At 49.4% G+C, this 18504-nt stretch overlaps 1 protein-coding gene across 2 annotated transcripts in view; it reads right to left on the reverse strand.

Annotated features, from left to right (window-relative positions):
* Positions 1-18301, reverse strand: part of BRPF3 (bromodomain and PHD finger containing 3) — a 31333-nt gene extending 13032 nt beyond the window's left edge. Inside the window, exons 1-8 of one of the 2 annotated variants that reach the window (XM_077754900.1) lie at positions 16803-18301; positions 13581-13737; positions 10755-10886; positions 8408-8536; positions 7793-8105; positions 6763-7065; positions 4612-5118; positions 1679-1772 (exon numbers count right to left, since the gene is read on the reverse strand). In XM_077754900.1, coding sequence (XP_077611026.1) covers positions 1679-1772; positions 4612-5118; positions 6763-7065; positions 7793-8105; positions 8408-8536; positions 10755-10886; positions 13581-13737; positions 16803-18253 — 3086 coding nt within the window. In that variant the 5' untranslated portion in view covers positions 18254-18301. The remainder of the gene's footprint in view (positions 1-1678; positions 1773-4611; positions 5119-6762; positions 7066-7792; positions 8106-8407; positions 8537-10754; positions 10887-13580; positions 13738-16802) is intronic. The other variant, XM_077754901.1, reaches the window with a different exon arrangement.
* Positions 18302-18504: the final 203 nt, after the last annotated feature.

Below are 18504 nucleotides of genomic sequence, written 5' to 3' on the forward strand. Positions count from 1 at the left end.
CGGGGGGGTGGGGGGGGGTAAGAAAGGAAAAACAAAAATCCTGCAGTTACAGTCCTGAATCTCCTGTTTTAAACCCTGAAATTCCACTGAGATCTACAGAGTTAAAAAGGAAATGCCTTCCAAGGGCATTGTTTCCACACTGAGCAGGGCTCCAGACAAATGGGCAGCACAGACGGGAGTTCTGCAGAAAGGCAAACACACAGCCGGACCCGCAGGCTGACCAGAGCCTAGCCTGGATTCCTTCTTATGCTTCATGGCTGGGAAGACTGCCCTTCGTGGCATGAAAAACCCAACACCTTCAGTCAAGGGCTAGGAGGGGACAGTTTGATAACCCTACTCCTTCCCCAGCCCAATGAACTATTCCTTTGAAGGGAGTTAGGAATTCTCACCTAGGAGCGGGGTGAAACTATTTCGTAGGATTGCAAAAGCTCTGCCTCCTCTATGCCTAGTAACTGTTTTTCCCCACTCATTCCCTCCTGTATCTCTAGAGACTGAGGAGGAAGAAAGCTAGGGCAATTCTGAGGCTTGATGGGAGGAAAATATCAAAGGAACCATGAAAAGCTGGGCTATGCCACAGCAAGGGGCCTCCCATACCCACCACCCCAGGAGCCCAGGAGCCAGGATAGAGTAAGTACCTAAGAGAACATAGGCTCAACCTGCCTTAGAAGCACTTCAAACACAGGCACAGGGTCTTTTGGTACTGCCCTGGGACCTTTCCTCCCTACTCTGAACCGAGGATCCATTCAGTAGCCGGGACTTAGCCTTCAGGACAACTTGTTTCTCCTCTGAGGCACTGAGGGTATGTCTCCAGTTCCAAGAGTCCTGCACCCCCTGGTGTCTTGCAGAGCCCACTTAACACCGAGTAGGGATTCAATAAACTCTTAGACTTGGAAGATACTAACATTTTGGTCTCAGAAATCCTCCCTTCGGGTAAAAGAACAGGAAAAGAAACCCATCCTCTGCCAGCTCAAGGATGGTAGAAGGGCTAGCTAAGGGCCTTTGAATAAAAGGCCATTCCGAACTATCTGCCCATTTCTTACTCCCACACCGCACCTCTACAGGGGCCTTTGCTATGATGCCCCGAAGGCAAAGAGCAAAACTATGTCTGTAATTGGGTTATCAGAGGAGGCCAGGGGGGGTGGGTGGGGCAGTGGCTCAAATGTTAACTAACTTTGCTGGGTAGTAGAGATTTGGCTGTCCCTGCCCTCTGGAGCCAAATTCAGCTCCACAAACCCTATAAAGCATCAGCGCCACTCCCCTTCCTAGTCAGATCAGGCCTGCGAGTCAAGGGTCACACGTTTCCTAGGAGCTGCCAGAGTTACAGAGCAGAAGCCTNATCTGGGTGGGCCAGGGGGGGTGGGTGGGGCAGTGGCTCAAATGTTAACTAACTTTGCTGGGTAGTAGAGATTTGGCTGTCCCTGCCCTCTGGAGCCAAATTCAGCTCCACAAACCCTATAAAGCATCAGCGCCACTCCCCTTCCTAGTCAGATCAGGCCTGCGAGTCAAGGGTCACACGTTTCCTAGGAGCTGCCAGAGTTACAGAGCAGAAGCCTCAGGAAATAGCAGGGGTGGGGGAAGAAAAGCCTTAGATAAGCAGGAGGAGGTCCCATCTGTAGCTGAACGAAGAATGGAGAGGCGGCGGAGCTGCCAACAAAGCTTTGGGAGCAACTGTTCTTACCTGCAAGCTTCAAATGCCAGTCCACCACTGAGACCCAAACTACATTCTGAGTCAGACCCGCTTTCGGTGTGTTTTCCAAATCCGTTGGTCACGCCTGCCAAGGACACATAGTGTAAGCCTGGGTGCAGAAACCCCCCTTCCCCTGACACATGCTGCAGTGTGAGGCGGATGCCTTGGGAGGGCTCACTGAGGAGGGGTGGAGAGCATGGCTGCTGCTTCCTGCATGGGAAATGGGTGTCTCGGTGGTGGAAAGAACCTGATAAAGGTTTGGGGGCAGTGCTGGCCCGGGGCAATGAGCAGACACTCCATCTTCCTTCTCATCCTTCTGGTTTAACTTGATGGAAAACACAGCACACGGCTCACACTAGTTATGGTCATTTGGCTACAAAATGAAATACCAAGACTTCCCCACTCTGGCTGGCTCACAAGTCCCTAATTCTGCTTCTAATTTCAAGCTTCAATTATCAGGGAGTCTCCTCTGCCTCTTGGGGAGCCTACCCGCCTCGCCTCTTCAGATAAACACTCACACGCCCTACCCATCACACAGCCTCAACGGCAAGCTTCATTCTTTTGGGATGGTGTCAGCAGAGGCTGGGGCAGGAGACGGGCTGTATCAGCCATACCCTGAGATCTCCAGCAGAGCTGGTCAGAGCTGGGAGGACTTCAAGAGATCTAACACAGACTGGACATTCCTGGGATGGGAAGTCAGAATTCCCTGGGTTCTAAACAAGGCTCTGAAATACAGGTCCTTTTTCCTCTTTAAGCTCTGCTTCTCCTTTTGTGAAGGTAAAACCTCCTTGTTTACAGAAGACTGTACTGAGTATGAATGAGAGATGTGTTTATAGAAGGCGGCCCTACGGGGACAAATGAAGGCTGGTCATCCCAGGGACATGAGGCTCATCAGCTACAGAGGCTTCAACTCACCTATTATCTGGTTCCTAACCACAATCCACACCGAGGCCTACAAGTCTGGCAGCTGGGCCAAGAGCTCTAAGTCAGATACCTTGGCCAAAAACCTGTGAGGCAACTTACACCTGTAAGAGCAGGTGCCTGAACCAAGACATCTGGACTCTAACTTGGCTCTGCCTCTAACATTACGGCTACTGTTTAAATCACGAAGCCAGCTGTGCCTCAGCTGCCAAGATCAATACCTGTTTTTGTGAGACTCCACTACGGTCACACAGAAATATTCCCGGGTGCCAGCCCACTGCGATGGTAGGGGACGAACAGATTCTAGCAGGTCCCTAAGCAGTGGGCCCTCTTCAGGCTGGATGAGCCTGACATCCAGACCTATTTCCCATTAGGGGGATTTTTCATTTTTAGTGCACACCGTTCTCAGTGTTGTTTGGCTACTCCTGATGCAGCGCAGACAAATGACAACAGTAACTACTACCATCAACTGCTGTATGCCAAGTACTTTATACAGACTATTTCCAATTCTTGGAGCCCCGCAAGGTAGGTATCACTAGCCCCGTATTAGAAATAAGGAACAAGCTTGAAAGGTTAATTAATCTGCTCCAGGATAACAGGTGGTCAGAAGATGGGACATGAACCCAGGTCTGCCTAACTCCAAGCCTCACACTCGACTCTATATACTAATCTACTCCCCTAATACCAGCAAGCTTGGGACACATGGGAAAGCGAGGGATCACTGGAAACAAAGTGTTAGGAAGGAAGAGAGAAAAGTATGTGCTGGCCAAATAGCCCAAAACCACCACATAAAAAGACAAGAGAGGGACATGAAGAGCAAAAGCCAAGAGTAGGCCCCTCCCCACCAAGCAAGCTCACCTCCCATATCCCACTAAGACTAAACCACACTGTCCGGAAAAGAAGCCCTGCATATGCAGGCCCACCTCCCCCACCCAGCCTTGGCTCCCTTTGCTTCAGGAAGTCCCTCTCCAAACTGCCCCTCACAGGGACCCTGTCCTTGCTCCCACACACCCAGGCCAGAGCCTTCGCTCATCTACTCCTTTCTTTCCTGCCCTCTTCCTGAAGGGCCAGCTCAGGTACCGCCTCCTCGTGGAACCTTCCTGCCTCCTTGAGCTCCTAGCCGCTGAACACCTCCAGCAGTACTGTCACCTAACACATAATCACATATGGTCTGGCACCGTAACCTCTCTGCACCTCCGCTCCTCACCAGACTCTGAACCCCTGCAGAGCCGGAACTCAGTCTGACTCATTGTATGACCCCGTGGCCAGCTTGTGCTGGGCGTGTAGTAAGGACCCCTTAGTATGGGAGCCCCCGTCACCTACCTCTGGAACCTCACCTCTAACCATGCCCTGGCTAACTCTGCTGCAGCCACACTGCCTTCCCCGCTGTTCCTAGGCATGTGGGCATGTTTCCACCACCAGGGCCTATGCACCTGCTAGCCTGTCTTTTTGAAGTATTCTCTCCCAGAAACCCAAATAGCTCACTCCTTCAACTCCTTCACGTCTTGACTCAGATGTCCAAACCGCCCCTGGCCATCTTCTCTAATACCACCCCAGTATCCCCTACTCCCCCTCCTTGCTAGATTTTTCTCCATAGGTTCTAATACAAGATACAATTCACTCATTTGTTTTTAGCCTTTCTCCCTACAAGGGAAATTTTTGTCTTTTGTTCATGGACTTTTTTTTTCCCCCAGTGCCTAAATAGCTGATGAATGAATGAACTAAAGTCAAGGCAGGAACCACTTTATCACATACGTAGCATTGCATTCCCTTTGGGGCCAAAGAAAGCCCCAGACACAATCCGGCCCTCTCAAATTCTTTCTCAAAGCCTCTGCTCCAGGCCACTACTCGTGTGCCAGGCCCAACTCTAAGCTATGGGTCCCTCAATGCTTCTACTGGCATCCACAGGGACCATTAGGCAGGCAGCCAACTAGGGGAGGTGCTGGCTGGCAAGGCAAGGCAGGAAAGCCGATGAGAAGTAGAGAAGTCACAGGCGTGGTCACCTGTCTCCTCCTCCTGCCGGGGGGACCTCTCCCCTTCGCTCTCACTACAGCTCCTGCTCCTTGGCCGCTTCCGGGAGTGTCGTTCATCCTCGATGCTGGCCGGAGAGGCAGGAGAGCCCACTGCACCATGGTCCTCACCATTCTCTGCGGCCCTATCTGGGCTTCTCTGTAGCTTAACCCCATTCTTGGCCTTCTTGAAGAGGACGGATGTGCGGCGGCCCACGCCACTGAGTGGGGCACCAGCAGGGGTCTCAGGGGCCATGAGAGACACTCTGTTGATGCCATTGTCACTGAGCAGGCGTTGTAGGGGCTCACTCCCTATCTGCAGAGGTGATTTTTCCAAGAGCTCATCTTCTTCCACCTTTCTGGGCTTTAGGAATCTGCTTGGAGGCTTGCTATCATTAATGGGTTTCAGAGTAGGGGGGTCCGGAGGGGAGTCTTGCTCAGACAGGGAAGGTGCAGGCCCAGTGGGCTCGAGGGTTGGTGGGGGAGGCAGTATGGAGTCATCTGTTAGAGAAAAAGAGAACCTGCTTGAACATTTTAGAAAAGATCTGCCCCTACCAGCCAGATAATGACACTGGTAAGCAAGAACCAAAGGCATTGGTTCTTGACATATATCCCAGGTCTCCCATCTAAGGCAAAGAAAATGTAGGGTTAAGTTTTCTCTATAATAGTAATTCTAAACCTTATGTGTTAGAATCATCTAGGAGGTTTCTTAAAAATTACAGTGTCAAGGTCCTATCCCAGACCAACTGAAACTAAATCTCTAACGATGGGGTATTTTTTTTAAAAAGCTTTACCAGGTAAATCTGATGAAGTGAGAATTACAAACCATTACTCCACACCTGAGAAAGCCGAAAGCCACCTGGCTTCATCAACAATCAGCTGAGTCTCAGGTTCACAGATTAGAGATGTACAGCTCTCATTAGACTCAAGTGGTCTCCCTTCTGTCAATGTGTTTTGTTTCCTACCACCCAAGTAAAGCAAGCAGGACAAGCAGAAAGAGTTAAGTTTACAAATGTGAAAAAATGAGAGCAAGTAAGATAAATCAGTGGTTCCCAAACATGTCTGTTCATTTACCATCTTGAAACTTTTAAAAATTTCTAAGCCAATAGCCCAGACTGCCTTCATCTGAATCTCTGGGATGTGAGGCCTGGGAATTTTGTTTTGAAACCCTCTGGGAGAACCTGCTGCAGCCGGTCAGTGGGCAGGACTCTGCAGTGCCACAGCCCAGGAGTGGGATACAAGTGGCATGCTGACCGCCACACGGGGAATCAGGAAGTCACTGCCACTGCCAAATGTGACCTCCCAGCCACGTCCTTATTCTCAGCCAACCTAAAATAAAATGGGCCGTTCCTTGCAATTTGGCCCCTGGAGAGAACTACCCTCTGGAGATAACTCCGAACCCTTCCAAACTGTGTGGATGACAGACCCTCCCCAAGCTATGGGCTCAGCTCTGAGGACCTGCATAATGGAGACAATTCTATCCCCAGTGAAGTGGGCAGGATGGAAAGCAGCTCAGTTTTAAGGCTGGGTCTCTGAGAGTCACTTCCCCAGAAATTTTTTGCAATCTGACCTTTCTGCTCAGGATGGGCCTGTAGACTTGGCCAGCTGGGGTCAAAGCCATGAGGTAGTTCAAAAAGCCAGACCATCTTTAGGGCCTGTCTTCCTTTTCTGTCCTCCCATACCACAACCTAATCTGTTCAATAAAAAAAAAAAAAGCCTATCTACAAGATGGTAGAAGGTGAGCTAATATTTAACTAGTGCATGCAACACGGCCATTATCAGATACAAAATACTGTAATGCTTCTTCATGGATTAGTAAAGAGCTGCTGGGCTCCAGCCTCTAAAACTTCCCAACCTGTCCACAATCTGCAACTAAATATCCCCATCAGTCGTCCCCAGAGCCGACTCCAATACAACTGCCACCATCTACTCTGATGAACTGTGGTCTCTACTGATCATTAAATATTTTGAATATCATCCCTGGATATACATCAAAGTGTGACCCCTCCGAAGGTTTTTACTTGCCCACAAGGGTCCAACCTAAACTCAGGGAAAGATGCTTGCACCATGAGATTTTAGCTTAACCCTTACTCCCTTAGTGTGGCCTCCAAACCCACCCCACCCCCCCAAATGCCCCTGTCTCACCTCTGTCCCCATCCTCTTCCGGCTCTTCCTGTGGGGCCTGCTCCAGCACAGCCGCATCTCCCTGGGGACCTGCTGGCAGCTCCCCATTGGACACAGTCTTGTTCAGTGATGGTGGCTGTGGTGGTGGTGGCTGCGCCAGCTTCTGCCGAAGGGCATTGATCTCCCTGCGCAGCAGGCGGACGCGACGGGTCCGGGCCCCACTGGACCTCATGGCGCTCACCAGGTCCAATTTCTCCAGCAGCTCCTTCAGCTGCACCTCCGGGGACAAATGGGCCCGGTTCTCTGGGATGAGGATGTTGTCCACTGCCAGGGAGAAGGGAGGACAGAGGGGCTGAAGGATCTGCCCAGCCCAGGGCAAGGGGAAGGGGCCGAATCCTTTGGATGCAAAATAGTCTCCTGGAATGCCCGGACCAGTGGCTTCCAGCAGCGTCTCTGTGGGGCTGTGGCCCTGGTAACAACGCTGCCTGGAGGGCAGCCACAGGGACAAGGTCAGAATCTGGGAAACATCTGCAGGAAGCAGTTCACAGTCATAATTACAGGCTCTGTGGAGCAGGCACGAGGCAGCTGGCAATCCCCCGGGCCTGAGTGACTGGCTCCTGCCACTGAAAAGCAGAGAGCAGGGGCAGGCAGAGTGCGGGGCTCAGAGGCAATTCCATTTTTCTGGTCCTCTACTGGCACTCTTCTGAATGAGCAAGACATACACTAGCATTGCATTCTCCCTGCCCCATGCTCTGGACACTGTAGAGAGGGCGTCCAGAAGAGGAAGACCCCTCCTAAGGATTTAACGTTTCAAACAGACAGCTAGTACCTGATTCCTTTTCCTACCATTCAAAAAATAGTGAATTAGTTAAACTTCAACTCCTGGAAGCACTGCAGCCACAGGCAGGAATATCCCCGCCTGGGCCTACCGTCAGCTCTCCTCGTGTCTACCCTATATAACTCCAAGGCCCACCCCTATCCCTGGCTCTCTGGGCTCCATCCCTGCGCCTCCTCTTCGTCCCTCTCCTCCCCACCCATCCAGGCTTCTCACCGTCTTCCCAGGAGAAGCGGTAAAAGTCCTCCAATTTGGGTGATTCAGGCAAGTGGGTGCCCCTCTCGGGGTCATAGCCGATGTTCTCTGCCTGCCGCCGGGCATGCCGCAGGATGGCCCCTCCCAGGTCCCGCAGGCGGACAGCTGCTCGGTGGAAAATTGTGTCTTTAGCATTATACTTCATGCAGTTGGTAACTATAAGGTTAAAGTCCTCCTCAAACTCCTCCAAGGTGCGGTACAGATGGGACTCCAGCTTCCGCCTCATGGTAGAAAAATCCATTGGCTTGGATATGAATTCCAGGTAATCTGGAACCTAAACATATAAAACCTGTACAATTACAACAACCATTTACTAGCCAAACAGGTGCACCCTTCACCGGCACTCTTGCCTCCCCGTTTTCTGGTTTGGCACACTGCTCAGCCAGAGCCCCAGGGCCCTGGCCCACCCTGGCCTGCTGACTCCTCACCAAGAGCAAGTCTACTAGCTTTGCCAGAAACCCCTAGGTGTTGTACACCCTGTGGCCGGACCCCTTCCTGGCCTACTCAGGCCCTGTTTCTAGTCCAGGAGGGTCTCACTGCTCAGGGGCTCACTCCTCCCCAAGTGGGGGAACTTGCCTCACTCAGGTTGACAGGTTCAGCAAAGATGTGTGCCGGATCCTTCTCCTGCAGCAAGTCCAGCGTGGTTCTCAGCAGGACGTTGAAGGGCATCAGCTCCAGCTCCATCGCGGCCTGCTGGACCTTGACCTGTGGAGAAGGTGGAAAGAGATCAGGACACCCCCTGCAAAGAGGGACCAAACTTTTTCTTGATTACTTTCACCAATCATGTACAACAAATTTTCACAGGATATTAAGTGGACCAGTATATGAGGAGAAATCACCGAATTTTCAGCCTGGAAATAATGACCAACAGCTATCGTTCTGTGAATGTTTCCCACGCATCGAGCACTGTACCAAAACTGACAATAACAGTTAACACTTTCATAGTCCTTCCTAAATGCCAAGTAACATTCTAATCATTTTATGTAATATTAACAAGTATATGAGGTAGGTACAGATAAGGTATTTTACACGGAGGAAACTGAGGCACAGAAAGACTGGCCCAAGGCCACAGAGCCAGTAATGAGGAGGGATTTAGTCCTCAACAGCCTGATTCCACCGTGTGTGCTCTTGACTACTATGCCACACTGCCTCTCTACTTACGTTACCTTGGTTAATCATCACAATAATCCTGAGGGAGAATTTATTATTATCCCCATTTTACAAATCTGGAATCTGGGGTGTGGAAGTATAATGAGGAGTCACTAACCCAATGGGATAGGACTTGAACCTAGCTTTAACTTAGTCCGAAGAGCACACTGATGATTTAAAATGTGATCTGGTCCAGAATTCCCACTTAGTATGCTTAGATGTTGATCCCATTGGCCCTTGAGGCCATCTTGGGATAACTGAGGACTCCAGGCTCACCTCCACAGGCAGCAAGAAGCCTCATGTATTTACAGTGACAGTAGTTATGTTGCACAAGTGTTATTTTCTACGTACGCCCTGGTGCTAAAAGGTTGGGAAGCCACAGATTAGACTATGAAATGTTCCTTCTTCTTAGTGACATCAAAATAGGCCTGTTTCCTTTCCCCTTTTCTCTCTCTGAACCAGAGACAAGAAGAAAAGCTCCGCTGCAGGACCAAGCCTGGGATGGCACAGACAGTCTGAATCCACAGAGAAGGTCCTGAGATGTCCTCCATGCCACCTATGCAAGCTATGTATGGCAAGAGCTGCTCCGTCTCAGAGATGGAAACTCAGGCTACAGGCCTATGAGAGAAGGGCTCATGAGGGGGCTGAACGGTGAAGTAAGATTTGAAGAAAGAGAGAAAGGAACATCTTTAACCCAGGCCTCTGAAGCATGCAAGGAACAGCTGCTATTCCTAGACTGGAGAGAATGGTTTTGGCTTGTCATTGATTCAAATAATAGTATTTACTCTCTGCCATGTGCAGAGCGCTGCAGTAGACACTTCAGGGAGGTGGACTCTTAATAATGGCGAGGATGACAGCAGCTGACACTTCTATAGCCCCTACTACATGTCAGGCACTGTTCTAAGCTCTTCATATACTATAAGTCATCTAATCTTTACATCCTTCTGATGTAGGTTCTATTGTTACGTCCCATTTTACAAACAAGGAAACTGAGGTATAAAGAGATTAAGCAATTTACCCAATGTCACACAAGCACTAAATGACAGAAACAGGATATAAACCCAGGTAGTCTGGTGCCACAGTTCATATTCCTAACCCCTACGTTATACTACTACCTCAACATTCCTCATGCTTAGAAGCTTAGAATCTCAAGTAGAGGTTGGAAATTTTTTTAATTTTTTAAACATGTTTATTTATTTTTGAGAGGGGGTTGGAAGGGGAGGAGCAGAAAGAGATGGAGACAAAGAATCCAAAGCAGGCTCCAGGCTCTGAATTGTCAGCACAGAGCCCTACACGGGGCTCAAACCCACAAACCATGAGATCATGACCTGGGCCGAAGTCAGACACTCAACCAACTGAGCCATACCCAGGAGCCCCTAGGTTGAAATATTTGAATTATCCAAGACCATAAGTGTTTTAAGGGCCAAGTGAAAAGTCTCAGAAGCTCTTAGGCCAGCAGCAATGCCCATCAGAATGGGTTGAGAAGCTTTTCAAAATATTCAAGGCCAGACTCCTGAGATTTTTTTAAGGCAGAAACTCCAGGCATATGATAATAAGCTTATGCTTGAGGCCACCAGAGGCTGAACCCCCGTAGTTAGAAGCCATGTGCAGCACCATACCCAATATGGAGTAGGCAGGCCTTGTGGCCCATTGTGCTGGGCAGGAAGGCAAGAAAGCTGACACCAGGCAGAGGTTACTGGCTCTCCTGATGCCACACTGAGCATGGGAGAAAAAGATTTTGAACAAGAACCCTGAAGCTGGGGCTCTTCCTCACCTGTTCTCGCTTGAGCTTCTCTCTTTTCCGAATCAGCTCAATCAGCAGCCGCGCCCGCTCCAAGTCATGGCGGAGCTTCTGCCAGTATTTCAGCTCTTCCTTCACTGCACTCGTCTTCTCATCCTGCTCTCTCTGCAAGAAGGAAGGGAAAGGAAGGAGGAGCTGTGGGCCTCCCTTCTACCCAGAATGCCCTCCCTGTTCAAGCTTCACAGGGTCTCGGCAGGTGACAGCCCCCGACCCTTGCTGACCCATACTCCTGAGAGCCCTTCCACCCCCTCTCCACCCCATGCCTTCTTCCTCCGCTCCCCCAGCCTCACAGCAATGTTTCTTTCATCGCCCCACAATAACCTTCACTGCTGGATATGAGATCTGTGACTGCTTTCTCTACCCCTGAGGACACCAGGGGGCAGCTCTGTCCCTCAGGGCTGGAAAGAATTTCAGAAGGAAAATGAATAGACACCTCAAAGTGGAAAGAATTTCACCCTAGAGCTTTGACTTGGCTAGAAAACACAGTGAAGTTCTTCCTACGAGCTTGTACTAGCTGACTTGACCATACTTTAAAATACCACCAGCACCAAAAAAAGATGATTCCTTCCCCCAAAGAGGTTACAGTATAGTTGGCGGAAGGCAGAGGCCCAGGGTCTGACACATAAGGGCACAGTAGCATAAAGACAATAAAAACTCAACAGATAAACTGAATATAAAATGCTAAGATGATGTAAAATAGAAAAGAGTTGAGTGGGTTGGGGTTAGGTCTGGGAAGGCTTCCTACAGAAGCACTCTTACTAGGGGTTCACGTGTAGTGATGGACACAGATGAACAGAGCAGTAAGGAATGCTTCTGGAATCAAAGGGACCACAGAGAAGTGTTAGAAGAAGCAGAATTAGGGGCGCCTGGGTGGCTTAGTTGGTTAAGCGTCCGACTTTCGCTTAGGTCATGATCTCGCGGTTCGTGGGTTCGAGCCCCGCGTCGGGCTCTGTGCTGACTGCCAGCTCAGAGCCTGGAGCCTGTTTCAGTCTGTGACTCCCTCTCTCTCTGACCCTCCCCTGCTCACGCTGGCTCTCTCTCTCTCTCTCTCCTAGAAATAAATAAAAAATATTTAAAAAAAAAAAAAAAAAAAAAAAACAAAAATATGTACTTTTTNGACCCTCCCCTGCTCACGCTGGCTCTCTCTCTCTCTCTCTCCTAGAAATAAATAAAAAATATTTAAAAAAAAAAAAAAAAAGAAGAAGCAGAATTAGTGATTCTTTGCCTGGTGAAAAAAATGGCCTGGCCAGAGCAGAAAAGCTGGAAAACCATAAAAATCAAGCAAGATCCAGGATTCAGGTGATAAGAAGCCTCAAACTCCACACAAAGGATCCTGGATGTGGCCTGCCTGGAGAAGAAGAATATATTCTGGAAATGGAAGTGACAAGATGGAAAATGGTATGTGAATGACATAGTATCAGTTGTAGAGCAAATAAAGAATCAGAGGTGGGAGACCAACGAGAAAGCTACTACTGACATTAAGGGGGCATGGTTGAGCAGGTAGCTATAGAACAGAGACAAAGGATCATATACTGATAAACTCCCCCAAAGTAGTGTAAGGGATGATTAACTGTGGCTTGTTACAGAGGGAAGAATCAACAGTAACTCCAAGGTGAGGAAATGTTTGAGGCCAGGAGAGAGAAGGTTCCATGTCAATAATGGGGAAGTATGTTTACTGAGAGGAAGGAAGATAATGAATTGAGTTTCCAATATCTGAATTCTAGGAAACAACATCTACATGAACATCTATAGTTCTTTTGCCCCAGAAGGACCAAGGGCAGAAAAAAGGGATGAGGACAACCCAAGAAACCGGGGGTTACGGCCACACTTACTTACAACTATGAGAGTGAACAAGCTCCCCAAGCAAATGGGCAGGCAGCAGAGCCCCTGGGAAGGTTACTGCTACAGCCAGCAGGGTGGAGGAGGAGCAAAAGGGTACGACAGAGAAGCTCTAAGACAAGGTGATCCATGGTGTCAAATGTAGCCCGATGGCCAATACAGTGAGAGTCTGAGGTAAGGCTTGCTAGGCTGGGAGGAAGTGGCTGATGTGCTAGGGGAGGCGACAGGGGAGCAGGCGGACCATTTCAAGGAAGGACCAGATACAGACTTGTACTTCAGGATTTTAGTTACAAAAGGCAAAAGTGAAATCAGAGAGAACTCAGAGGGGCACCAGAGTCACGTAAAAGATTGCTTCATCTCTGGGGTAGTGGTGTGGAAATATTTAAAGACATAGGTAAAGAGGGGAAAAAAACTGAAGGTAGTTAAAAAACAAAAAAAAAGGAGTCTCATGAGGCCTCCATCATCTCAGAAAACATGCAACAATTCAATGGCTAAAATGCCACAGTTGGCCAGGCTGTGTGCTACAACTTAGATGGCACATTTGTGTGTTTTCTATGAAACCTTTTTGGCAGATGTCAGTATAGTATCTTAAGGAAAGTGCTCCTTGTCCTAATTCATGCAACGTGGCCACCTGGCCCTCATTCAGCCCACTCCTTCCTTTCTGCCACCTCAATGAGGTTTTCCCCACATAATGGAAAGTTGGGCTTGCTCTCCACTCTCCCCTAGAATATGCTTCAAAGTCAAGCCTCTCCTATCCAGAAGGAGCTGCTGTCTGATCCCAAAGGCTCTATAGTGTTGGAGGCTGGGCTATGCCTCCTGGGCTATTGCCCCCATGCTATTCTTGGGCTATGCCTCCTGGAGGTAAAGGCTCTGCAGAGGGCTTAAGGAGGGGTTACCCCAACCCTCACTTCTTCTCCTTCACTCTCCACCTCCTCCACCACCTTCAATCACTTCACCTACCTGCTCGGCGTTTCTTTGGGACTGCAGGTGGGAATGCAGGCGCCGGATGAGGGGGACACCATTCCGTGCCTGCCGCTTCAATAGCCAGTAGTTGTGAAGCCGCTGTATGAACTGGTTTTTCCTCTGAAAGGAGAGACCACTACAGATCTTGTTCAACCTTGAGTAGAGGCACAGGAAAGTGAAAGACAAGGTCAGTGGGCAGCCCTGATTATAGCCTCCTATTCAGACCCCAGTTCATTTCTGAACCTTATATATAAAAAGAGACATAATAAAGTGGCCAAATGCCTTGCCTCAGAGAAAGGCTTAAAAAAGACAGCAAAGTTAAGCAGCTCAGATTCAGCGTGAGATACATCGTTTTATTTTCCACTTCCTACCTTGCAGTCCTGATTCTCTGAAAGAACCCTCTCCCAGGATCCCTGCTTCCTGCAATCCTGGACTCCTGAGAACAGGCCTGTGCCCCCATACCCCTACACTTCTCTTGGTAAAAGCAGCAAAAGAAGACAGGAACTTGAGTAAGCTATGGGCAATGTGACCACTATTTCCAGCCACCCTGTGGCTGAGGGTCTCCCCAGACCAGGGATAGTCCATAGCCAAGCTGGAAGGAAAACTAGCAGAACTACACCAAGCTACTGCTTTCTGAGCTCAAATGCAACACCTTGGGGTTGTCTGACCCCTGGTATTTACTTAAAGCTCTCAACAGCATAAAAATGTCTAATTTTGAACCAAATGGGAAAAAAAACTGGATAAGAGGATGGAGACTCTGAAAACTTAGCTGGCTAAACTAACCCAATAGAGAAGTCTTAAAGTCAGGACTTAAGCCAGTAATACATGGGGGGATGGGAGGATAAATGAAAAGGGGAAGAATTAATGAGCCTATAATCTTTATCTTAATAGCCCTGTTGCAAGGTGGGTAACATTATTCTCACGAGAACAAAAGATGGAAAGGCAGCTTTGGAAGAGAGGCTGAATAAACTCTCAAAGTCACTAATTCAGCTAAAAATATGGTGGCGTGGGGCGCCCAGGTGGCTTTGGCAGTCAAGTGTCCGACGCTGGCTCAGGTCTTGACCTTGCAGTTTGTGGGCTCAAGCCTCGTGTCGGGCTCTGTGCTGACAGCTCAGAACATGGAGCCTGTTTTGGATTCTGTGTCTCCTCTTTCTGCCCCTCCCCTGAACAATCTCTGTCTCTCAAAAATAAATAAACATTAAAAATAAATAAAAAATTAAAAAACGGTGGCCCTGGATGGGATTCGAATGTATGATCTCTCTGCTGTACCATCCTGGGTCCGAAGATTGGTTATTCAGAGAGTAAGCAAGGCCTCAGTGCTCCTGTGTTCCCTCTGCTTCCTCATCTCACTGCACTTTCCTTACACAAAGTGGCTAAATAAGAAAAGAGAACCTAAGAAGCGTGGGCATGTTGGGCTGGACATTAATCACCTAGGCCCTGTGCCTATCCACAGTCAGACATTCCTGCCCCAAAGCCAAGCTTAAAAAACCAAGACCTAGGCCTTTCCCCAAAGAACAGATTCCCCACCAATGCCCATGCCAAGCACACCTGCCCAGATGCAGGCAGCCCCCTCCCTCTACAACCTCTTGGCTATGGAGGGTCCCAACAGCATTTGTGCAGGTAGAGAAAAGAATAATAAAATAGCAGCAGCAGCAGTAGCCACCATTTATTGAGCGCTTACTATTTACCAGGCACTGTGCTAAGTGCTTTAGTTATGTTATCTCATTTATTTCTCACAACAACCCTATGAAGTTCATTAACAAATAAGTAAGACTTAAAGAAATAACTTGCCAAAGTTCACATAGGTAGTTAGTGACAGGAGCAAGATTCAAAAGCAGGTCTGTCTGGTTTCTTAGCCAGCATGCTATGCTGGCCCCTGCAAGACACATCCGTGAGAGCAGATACAGCAACCAAAAAGTCTAGTCTCAGGGCACAGCCACCCTACAGATGTTACTAAGCATGGACCCCAGTCAACATCAGGGAACAGGGTAGCCTACAACAGCTCTGTGACTAGAAGGCATTTCCAGTTGACTGAATTCTAACTCCAGACATGGCTCACAAAAGTCTCGCCCTCCTGCTCTGCTCCGCTCTTATTTCTCCTTCCCAGACTGACAAGTCTGTTTGCCTGTTCCTTACACAACTCATTCCCCACTACCCTCCAGTGCTCTTTTCTCCCTATCCTTTTCAACAAGAGAGACAGAAAGCAGGAACAGAGCCTGGAGGCATCATGAGTTCCAGCTCATGGTCAGGTTCTGTTGCTTTCTACTGGATTCCAGCCCTTTGAACAGGACGTGGCATATAGTAAGTGCTCAATAAATATCTCGTTGAATGAATAAAGGCGTGAACTTTACCTCCTGTCGCCGCAGTTTCTTCATCTGGGGGTGTGGGAGAAGGTGCAAGGACTACATTAGATAAATCGTCTTCAAGATTCCTTCCTATTCTAACACTGCATACTCTCCAAAGAATATCACCCTTGAGACGAACTTCCAATGAAAAATCTTTCCCGTCTCTTTCTTTTCTGCCCTCCATGAGCTACTTCTCCAATGGTTTACAATAGATACAATGATATCTCTACAGACTCAGTAGGGACCAAGGTGGCTTAGACTTACAGCTGAGTGATCCTTTTCCTGTACATCTTAAAGCTTCTCAAGAAGAGAAATAGCATATCCCCCCCACATCACCACCCCCGCACACAAAGTCTCCATCATTCCCAGAACAGAGCTTTCTAGACAGCAGACACCCATACTGACCCCTTAAAACAGTGGTTCTCAGTTCTATCCCCCCAGAGGTTTCTGGAAACATACGTGGAGAGTGTTTGAGATTGTCACAAAGACCAAGCAATGCAGGAGCAGATGCAAATGGCACTTACAGACCAAGGATGCTAAACATCAAGAAATGTATGGGACAGTCCTAATGATAATTATCCCATCCAAAATGTCACTTGTGCACCTGTTGAAAAATGCTACCTTAGACATCCTTCACCTGGGTTTCTAAGCAACTTAATTTTGTCTCACCTTGAAGCCAAGGAAATGCATTGCTCTCAAGGCACAATCAAAACCACAAACCAGACCAGGGACCAAAGGAGAAGTCTAAGTTTGAGGGCACAGAAGACAACGAACGCTCACCAACCACGCTTGGGGAAGGAGGTCCTGGCTCAGGGCCAGTACCAACCCAACCAGAAACCATCAGTCCATGTGGAGCTCTCCTGAGCAGGCTTACCTGTAAGAGGGGATCTGTGGGACAGTGACCATGGGAACAGTGGAGGGTGTATCTCGGCCCACTTCCTCTGGCTCCTTCTTGATTTTCTGTTTCAAAGTCATCTTGTTCTTCTTGGGCACTCCTTTGAGGGGGCCACCTACCCCACCTTGGCCTTCATCTTCCTCCTCCTCTTCTACCTCTTCCTTCTCTTCCTCTTCTCCACAGCCCTCCTTCAGCCCTTCCTCATCCCCAGCCTCACTGAGGCTTCCGGGGGAGTCACCCTTCCTCCTACCAGTGGCAGCACCTGGTGGTGAGTGGGCCTCGCAGTAGGCAGTCTTGCGTACTGTGAAGATGGTGCCATTGAGGCTGGTCTCACGCATGGGCTCAATCTTCATGAAGAGCCCCGCCCGCTGTGCACATGTCACATGGAAGGCCGTGTAACAGTTCACCTTATGGCACTGGATGGCTGCGCCCAGCCCCTTCTGCTTGCAGATATAACAGGTCAGTTTCCAGCGGGCAGGTGGGATGTTGTCAATGCCCTCAATGGGCTCCAGGAACACGGTGTTAGCAAAGCAGACTTCAGGGATCCAGATGGCACACACCACGTGGGCCCAGTGCCCATCACTGGTCTGTTTGAAGGCGCCGCCCTTATTGGGGCAGAGGACGCAATCCACAGGTCGGGAGGGAGACTGCAGGCAGCAGCGGCATAGCCACTGGCCCTCGGGGATGTAGGGGACACCATAGCACTCCTGGTGTACAGCCAGGTTGCAGATGTCACAGAAGAGAATGACATTGCTGTTGTGGCATTCGTCATCCAGGCACACACAGCAAAAGGCGTCTTCATCAATGACTGACTGCTGGGCCCCACTGCTGCGACTCTCCAAGTATGACTCCTTCTCAAGCCGGTCTACCAGCAGCTCAAAAGTGTCTGCTGACACCAAACTGTGCCCATCTACTCGCCGCTTCTCATTCACCATGTCCAGCCAGGCAAGATCCTCCTCGTCCATGTCATATTCTACCTCTGCATCCAAGTCTTCAGGTGGCTTCTCGATGTAGCGGTAGTAGGCAGCAGGCAGTGGGGGTGCTTCTGGCTGGCTGCCTGAGTCCACCATGCGAAAGCTGGGTTGCGGGAGGTGGAAGGAAGTGCCGGATGCATGCTTGGAACAGGACTCCTTCTTCTTGCCCTTGGAGGAGGGTTTTTTGGACTTGCCAGGGAACTGAGGCTGCTCGCTGTTTTCCTTATTACTATTGCATTCGGTGATATCCTGGGCGGTCAGCTCATCCTCTGTGATGATCTTGAGTGGATCATAGATGCTGATTCGATGCAGGCGTCCATCGATGTCCACCTCGACAATCCTTTGGGCCTGAGCATATGTCAGCGTCTCCCGAGTAGGTGAGCACTTCAGACTGTAGGGGGATGGGGAGCGCCGGCCCTCGGCATTCTGCCGCGACTTCCGGCGAGGCTTCCTCATGGCACCTGGGAACCAAGGGGACAGGCCTAAGGAGAAACCAGGAAACCGAGTTGAATATTTAGGCATGCCCTCATTTACCCTTCCACCCAATGGAATGGCCACCAAGAAGACTGTTCCCTCTGCCTGAACATCCTGCCCCTCAGACATCGTTCACACAGCCTGCTCCATTGCTTCAACTTTTTTACAAACACTGCTTCCCAATGAGACCCTCTTTGACCATTCTATCTTAAACTTCAAATCTCTTTCCCCCA

Source organism: Crocuta crocuta, unplaced genomic scaffold (genome assembly GCF_008692635.1).
Source record: "Crocuta crocuta isolate KB4526 unplaced genomic scaffold, BGI_CrCroc_1.0 scaffold132, whole genome shotgun sequence".
Classification (NCBI taxonomy): domain Eukaryota; kingdom Metazoa; phylum Chordata; class Mammalia; order Carnivora; family Hyaenidae; genus Crocuta; species Crocuta crocuta.